The 8,591-nt window shown below is 46.7% G+C and overlaps 1 protein-coding gene across 1 annotated transcript in view; it reads right to left on the reverse strand.

Annotated features, from left to right (window-relative positions):
- The window catches only part of SMIM26 (small integral membrane protein 26), a 40,103-nt gene extending 37,372 nt beyond the window's left edge, over positions 1–2,731 (reverse strand). Inside the window, exon 1 of the mRNA XM_086925321.1 lies at positions 2,539–2,731. Coding sequence (XP_086781447.1) covers positions 2,539–2,674 — 136 coding nt within the window. The 5' untranslated portion in view covers positions 2,675–2,731. The remainder of the gene's footprint in view (positions 1–2,538) is intronic.
- Positions 2,732–8,591: the final 5,860 nt, after the last annotated feature.

The following is an 8,591-nucleotide window of genomic DNA, read 5'->3' on the forward strand; positions in this document are numbered from 1 at the left end:
AGCATTGAAGGCAAGTAGCCTAAAGGGATAGAGCCATTACAAATTAAGTGCAAAAACTGGTACAGTATTGAGAATACAAGTTCAACAACGTGCATAGGTGTAGGTGGAACAATGTCAGCTGCGAGTGCATTATGGTGAGGAGAGAGAGTCAGGCAGGTTGCGAGCATACCGGTTGTCATTCTGACATGTTAGTCAACACTAAATGTCGCAGAAAGAGAGTAATGACAGGAAACAATAGAGCTGTGGAGACAGGAGGGGAAGGAAAGGATGTAGAGGCAGGAGGCAAGGCAGCCAAGGGAGGGATAGGACGCTTAGAGACAGTGATTCAAACTAAGCACGAGGAGCTTGCAGGGGAGGAGACAGGAAATAATAGGAAGACAATGGTACCATGACATGGGTGTGGATGGAAATCCAGAAGAGATGTATACTGCAGGGGGTGAAGGGTGGGCCACCGATCTCAGGAGATGGCTCAGTGGCTCACATGAAGGCATCAAAGGGGGAGGGAGAGTTTGACTTGGGGAATTTTGGGGGTCCAAGGGTGTGATATTGTATGTGCTGACATTTTGTGATGCAGGAGGTGCCTGCGTGAAGATGCCCTGTGTCACTCCTCAGAGGCTTAAAAGGTTATTATTATTATAATTAGCAGAAATGGGATAAAGTATGTGTCATACATTATGAGGATATATATTATAAGTCTCTGAGGAGTATATAATGCCATGACTAAGCTAAATTCAAACATCCCTTTAATATATGGAAATCCCTGCACTGCTGTCAGACTCTTAAAAGTAAATGACCCCAATAACTTACATCATAGTGCTCCAAGTTTTCACCAAAAAAGACGACCTCCTAGCCACATGTCGTACCGTGGTAAACAACTTTTGTCCGTAGAGCCTGGCACTGCCTTTTCATTTAAAGCAGTGAGGAGGTAGATACATCGTGATGTGATATACAACCACCTCATTCATTCATAAATATTTTCTAAACAATGGTCCCTTTAGACAACAAGTCCAAATATGCATATAACCGGGAGCCAAAACTACAGAAAGACAATGACCTACACTTAAACCTAGCTGGTTCACACGAAAAATGTTAATGTACTGGCAGAAAGCCATGTTCATGAGTCAAAAGCACTCTGGTCATTGCCCTTCCCGCAATATGGATATCTGGCCAATTAATGCATGCCTATTTACTGAAAAAGCTGACTACAAGTGATATGTAAAATAAGGGAAATAAAGAATTATCACGGGTCAGCTGCAGGTGCCAGGAGTGTGTATCCTGGGAGAGATGCGAGCCACGCACTGGTTGAATCTTCAGCTACTTTGGCGTGCATTTCTGGGGCCTGGAACTGCAATGTAAATGACATTAGGCTACTGAGCACTAATTGCAGAGCGTGAGGGACCAGCCTTCTATTACTCATAGGAACCCCGCAAGAGAGGAAGGGGTGCAGTCACATAACACAGCAACATGGTGTAAAAATAGGACAGCCGACTCCGTAAGGTTGGCATATTTGGGCAAAATGGAAGGCTTGGGCAAAGGGTGGTGAGGAATAGGATGCCAAGCAGCAGGGGTGGTGCTGACAGCAATGAGGCATTTAATTTAAATGTTGGAGGTTTCAAAGCAAAATATGCTACATTTCTGGGTGGTAGGGCAAAGTGGTACATGGTGGGCTGCGCCGCCGGGGAGGCATGGTGGGCCGCGCCGCGGGCAGGGGGGGGCCCCTCCATGTGCTTTGCAGGGGGGCCCCCTCAATTTTCGTTACGCCACTGCCACAGAGACCTGCACTTACTCTGCCCTCCTGTTCTTTACTCTGCCCACCCATTCATGCTACTCACACCAAACACCAGTGCCAGCTTCTTTCACTTCCCACCAGTGTCCACTCCTACATTGGACATCAATGCCAGCTTCTCCCACTGCCAACCACAGTCTACTCCTTACACAGCCAGCCAACGCGGTCTACTCATACCGCAAGCCAATGCGTGCTCATCACGCCTGCAACAATGCAGGCTCTTCACACTACTCGCACTATCGACCGGTACCGGGTCCTTACACTGCTCACCAGTGCAGGCTCGCTATTCTTCCCACTGGTGCCAGCTCAACAGATTGCCTAGCAGTGCAGTGACAAAGAGAAGGCAGTGGTGTGTGTGTCCTTGCAAATTGCGGCTCTGACTCAGAGACAGCTTTCGCTGTTTTGTCAGCCTCTTGGGTTCCAAAATAAAACAAGATCTATATTTTACAACGGGGTGCTGCAAAAGAGTGCGGTATTTTGAGTTGGGCAGAGCTTAAACTCCGTTTTTTTTTCGTTTAAGCTAACGGAAAAACCCTAAAATGGAGTCAACACTTTAGCTCAAACTTCTATTTGGTCACGTAGTCTATGAAATAAAGCTAAATATATTCCCATCAGAACACGTTTGTGTAAGAGTAAAAAAAGTTTCAAGAGCTTTATCTAACATCATGTGTCTCATTCCTGTATCGACACTTCGTGTCCAACTTGTGCTTGCGCTGCCTCTTCTTTCACAGTGTTGCCTGTTAGACTCTCACCTGTAACGGGAATAGCCTTCTTCGTCCACCACTCATCTTTTATGTATTTGTAGCCGAAGCAGCTCACCACAACCCAGACCCCACCCGCGTAGACGATAGACATCCGTTTCTTCCACAGCAGAGCCTCCTTCGCCATGACTTCCAAGCAGCCACCTTTGAAATCCGAGCTGGCCACCACCAGGAAATAAAGACACCAGTCTCAGTACACCAAGGACACAGCAGTAGCCCCTCGTCGCCACTGAAAGGAAAAACGGACAAGAAAGAAAGAAACCGTTTTGTAGGAAGCGACCACGCAGACTTGTCGGCCATTTCTGAATGGTGCGGTTTAGAAGGCAGAACAAAGGCAAAGTAAGACTGCTGTGAGCACTAGACACAGCTGTTTTGTATGTTGGATCAAAATATTTATCAGATTGAATTCTATTTGTTTAACTCGAAATAGGGGCATCTTGAAAATTTTAAAGTAATGTGACATTAGTTTACAGGTTGTCTAATCTATTTGGAAATTTTTCTGAACTTGTTCAAGTCTCTATTTAGAAATACATCTTAGCAATTTAAAATGTACGTTGGTTTTCGTAAGTACAATTTACCCTTCTGCTGCCATATTATATCTTGCAAAAAACACAGTTGATGGACAGACTGTAGAACAATGTCATACATTCACCCCAGTACAAGGATCTGGGCCTAAATCCATCGTTTTTTTGCACTCCACACCACCCTGGGTTAGACACTGGCTATATGCAAATCAGCTCTGACCCTGTGCCTCATGGGACCAGTCCAGTCCGAACTACCAAGCCATGTCTTTCCCAGACCGGAATCAAGCATCCGAGGACCGGTTTCTGGCTATCAGCCTTCATCAGCCTGGATAGCTTGACTCCAGTGGTGTGAAGAGCCTGGGACTCACGTATGAGCATACCCAGCACACTCGGGGTGAAAATTGCAAGAAACAGAGTTGATGGACAGAATGTAGAACAATGTCATACATTCACCCCAGTACAAGGATCTGGGCCTAAATCCATCGTTTTTTTGAACTCCACATCACCCTGGGATAGACACTGGCTATATGCAAATCAGCTCTGACCCTGTGCCTCATGGGTAGCTTGGCTCCAGTGGTGTGGAGAGCCTGGGACTCACGTCACCCCGAGTGTGCTGGGTATACTCAGACGTGAGTCCCAGGCTCTCCACACCACTGGAGTCAAGCTATCCAGGCTGATGAAGGCTGATAGCCAGAAACCGGTCCTTGGATGCTTGATTCCGGTCTGGGAAAGACATGGCTTGGTAGTTCGGACTGGACTGTTCCCATGAGGCACAGGGTCAGAGCTGATTTGCATATAGCCAGTGTCTAACCCAGGGTGGTGTGGAGTGCAAAAAAACAATGGATTTAGGCCCAGATCCTTGTACTGGGGTGAATGTATGACATTGTTCTACATTCGGTCCATCAACTGTGTTTTTTGCAATTTTCACCCCGAGTGTGCTGGGTATACTCAGACGTGAGTCCAAGGCTCTCCACACCACTGGAGTCAAGCTATCCAGGCTGATGAAGGCTGATAGCCAGAAACCGGTCCTTGGATGCTTGATTCCGGTCTGGGAAAGACATGGCTTGGTAGTTCGGACTGGACTGTTCCCATGAGGCACAGGGTCAGAGCTGATTTGCATATAGCCAGTGTCTAACCCAGGGTGGTGTGGAGTGCAAAAAAAGATGGATTTAGGCCCAGATCCTTGTACTGGGGTGAATGTATGACATTGTTCTACATTCTGTCCATCAACTGTGTTTTTTGCAATTTTCACCCCGAGTGTGCTGGGTATACTCAGACGTGAGTCCCAGGCTCTCCACACCACTGGAGTAAAGCTATCCAGGCTGATGAAGGCTGATAGCCAGAAACCGGTCCTTGGATGCTTGATTCCGGTCTGGGAAAGACATGGCTTGGTAGTTCGGACTGGACTGTTCCCATGAGGCACAGGGTCAGAGCTGATTTGCATATAGCCAGTGTCTGACCCAGGGTGGTGTGGAGTGCAAAAAAACGATGGATTTAGGCCCAGATCCTTGTACTGGGGTGAATGTATGACATTGTTCTACATTCTGTCCATCAACTGTGTTTTTTGCAATTTTCACCCTGAGTGTGCTGGGTATACTCAGACGTGAGTCCCAGGCTCTCCACACCACTGGAGTCAAGCTATCCAGGCTGATGAAGGCTGATAGCCAGAAACCGGTCCTTGGATGCTTGATTCCGGTCTGGGAAAGACATGGCTTGGTAGTTCGGACTGGACTGTTCCCATGAGGCACAGGGTCAGAGCTGATTTGCATATAGCCAGTGTCTAACCCAGGGTGGTGTGGAGTGCAAAAAAACGATGGATTTAGGCACAGATCCTTGTACTGGGGTGAAAGTATGACATTGTTCTACATTCTGTCCATCAACTGTGTTTTTTGCAATTTTCACCCCGAGTGTGCTGGGTATACTCAGACGTGAGTCCCAGGCTCTCCACACCACTGGAGTCAAGCTATCCAGGCTGATGAAGGCTGATAGCCAGAAACCGGTCCTTGGATGCTTGATTCCGGTCTGGGAAAGACATGGCTTGGTAGTTCGGACTGGACTGTTCCCATGAGGCACAGGGTATACCCAGCACACTCGGGGTGACGTGAGTCCCAGGCTCTCCACACCACTGGAGTCAAGCTACCCATGAGGCACAGGGTCAGAGCTTATTTGCATATAGCCAGTGTCTAACCCAGGGTGGTGTGGAGTGCAAAAAAACGATGGATTTAGGCCCAGATCCTTGTACTGGGGTGAATGTATGACATTGTTCTACATTCTGTCCATCAACTGTGTTTTTTGCCGTATTATATCTGTCATATTTTGAGTTTGCTTATATGTTACATTTTGCACGTTTTCAGTGCGTTTATGTGTGTGCTTGCAAGGCATTATGAGTGACAATCAAAATTTGCGAACATACGTGACAAGAATTTTCAATTCTATTAAGGACAAGGAGGCGAGGATTATGCTTTCTCATTTCTTTAGTAGAAATGCTCAGCAGCCAATTAGAAAATTGTAGATAAAAAACAAACAACAGTACCCATGAACACCAGGGTATCACATGTCAACCATAGAGACCACAGTATAAAAGGTCATGTAGAGAGTAACACATCCTCTTTCTTTGGTGAGGAAAAACTGTTCAAATTAAAACAGGAAGTCCAAAAGAAACGTTGAACATCAGGAACATGAAGCCATCAGCAGCAGCAGTAGTCCACGCTAAAGAACAAAGGAGTCGGACAGACGAAGAGCTCCGGAAACAGAAAAAAAAAAATCGAAAGGCAGGATAAGCCAGATGGAACAGAAAACCTCTACTTCGGGTCAGAACCTGAAAAGAGACATATAGCCGTAATACACATCCAGTAAAGAGAATGAAGTCATAAATAGGGGGGTAGAAAAAACAAGGAAGTGTAAGAAACACAATCCATATGCGAATAGCAACATTAAAATTATAACATGTGCAGAAAACAATAACAACGGGTGGGATAATCCTCTCCTCCTTGTCCTTAATAGAATTGAAAATTCTTGTCACGTATGTTCGCAAATTTTGAATTCTATGTCAGGACAGGAGGCTCCGATTATGCTTGTTCAAAGCTGATCCACCACCACAGAAGCAATATGATCAATTGGTTTGCAATAAAAGGTTTTGAACACTGAATCAGAAGACCAATTTGCGGCCTTCATGATGTCAAATAAAGTAACACCCATTGAAAAAGCCTTAGAAGCCATAGCCCCACGTGCCGAATGAGCACCAAAAATGGAAACATCAATGGCAGCTTCAGACATGAGGAAAAACAACTGTGAAAAGAGGGTCTAAGGGACTATATTTAATGACCATTCAAGTTCGTACCCCTACTGAACTATACTTATACAACAACAAAAACGTTAAGGTCTCGTAGGGGCTGAGTGGAGCCTACCATAAGTGAACTACAAAAAATCAACTACCACATTGTGGTGAGACACAGTCAGGTACTTGTATAAGTCATATCAGCCCACCCATATGGCGGAACTTCGTCATTTAGGACATCTTGAACCAGGTCTGTGTATCCAAGCCTTAATGTATTGGCTTTATTTCACTAGGCCATAGTTCAGAAATTGCATGTGTCCTCTCCGCAAGTGGTGCTGATATAGTGCAGTGCAAAAAAACAAAAAGTGTAGTGGTGATAATTAAGATGACCGCCAAGGTGAAGAAAATGTTTAATGGTATTCACCTAGGCGTCAGATTAAAAACAGTGTGGTAACAGTGTGAAAGAATCACTGTACAGTATGCGTGGAAAGTATTAGGGCCAACATGTTTCTGCCGTCAGGTGACAATTCACCGGCATTCTTCAGGGCCAAGCTGTCAAAATGAGCTACTGCAAACTACACCATAAGACATGAGCCATCTAACCCAGCGAGCTAATGTAGCTGGGGTTACAGGGCGAAAAGGCTTCTGCAAAGCAATCAACAGTTGACCCTGCATATCTGAACGGAAAGGAGCAGTACTTACTTCATAATACTTGACACATTGAACAACGCAAAGGTTGGGATGATGAGGAAAGGAAGGATAAGTAATCGAAGAAGTATTCATTTTGGTACGTCTGGAAATAAGAAAAGTGACACCTTCAGGTGTAAAACTGTGACCCGCCAAGTCCAAAGCACGGACATCAGACACCCGTTTGCAGGAAACAAGGCATAATAACATAGTCAGTTTGGCTGACAGTTGTTTACGGGATAGCAGTGAATTGGAAGGCCAGGCCTCCAAAAACTTCAAAACAATGGAAACATCCCATAAAGAGACGTACTTAGGACATGGAGGCTTCGCCAGACGAATACCCTTAAGTAATTTGGAAATCAGAGGATGTTCACCCGCAGGTTTACCAGCAATATGAAGATGGCCCGCCGAATAGGCGGAACAGAAGTTATTAACAGTCCGATAAGCCAAACCGGAGGAAGCAAGAGGAGCTAGAAAATTGATGATCAGAGAGACATCCGCTGAAGTGGGATCAACATTCCGTTGAACACACCAGTCACACCATCGCTTCCAGGATCCTCTGTAGCGTTTATGAGTATTGGATGACCAGGCTTCACTGATAAACTTGGAAGCGTCTTGTGAAAGGCCTGGGACTGTCCAGCGATCCCCGAAATTCGCCATGCTAGCAGAAGGAGATTGCCTGGTAGAATCAGGGGATGCAGATTGACGAGAGGATCCAGCAAGAGATTCCACTTCTGGGGAAGAAGGAGCGGCACCGCACCACACATCTCCAGGAGAACTGGAAACCACGCCTGAGCCCTCCACAGAGGAGCAATCGGAATCAAGTCTGACTTATAACGCTTCGTGTAAGCCAAGACCCTGGGAATCATCATGAACGGGGAAAGGTAATAATGACTGAGAGGCAAGATGGCGGCCGCAGCAGTGGCCGTGTGAAGTGCTCAAAGCTATGCTCCGTTTTACTCCTCAATAGACCCTCAATAACCCCTCTGGTTTTTCCCGTTCCCAAAGCGATACTAACCCATGGAAAGCAGTGGCTAAAACTGAGGGGAGAGCACGGGTGTTTAACGTGCATTTCAGTTCCTGGCAACCTTCAGCAGTGGCGTTCTGTGGTGGTTGGTCGGCTGGCTGGCTCCTCACACTGACAGGCTCGTTGGAATTTTGCAACGGGCTGCAGCTGCGGCGGCTCAGGCTCATTAAGGTGCGGCTGTGTTTCGCTCGGAGAGAGCCTGGTTCGGCACGTTGAGTAGTGTCTGGACTTGGCTGTGGAGGTTTGTGGAGTGTCCGGAGAAGAGCTCGAGAGTTGTTTGGACAACGCAATTGTTTTCTGCGGTCCGCGGTCTGATCTGAACATTTGCAGCCGTCGGATTTTTGATCATGTAGACAATGGCAAAGGGAAGAGGAGCCACGAGGAACCGCGGAGGAACAGCTGCGACCACCTCCGTGAGTACTCCCGCTGAGGGGGCGGCAGTGACTGTGGCAGTGGTGCAGGATAGTGCTGGGGGCGGTGAAGCTAATAATTTCGGAAAATTCCCCCCGGACAGTACTGCTAGTGGCGA

The sequence above is a fragment of the Lissotriton vulgaris genome, chromosome 6 (genome assembly GCF_964263255.1).
Source record: "Lissotriton vulgaris chromosome 6, aLisVul1.2, whole genome shotgun sequence".
In the NCBI taxonomy this organism is placed as follows: Eukaryota; Metazoa; Chordata; class Amphibia; order Caudata; family Salamandridae; genus Lissotriton; species Lissotriton vulgaris.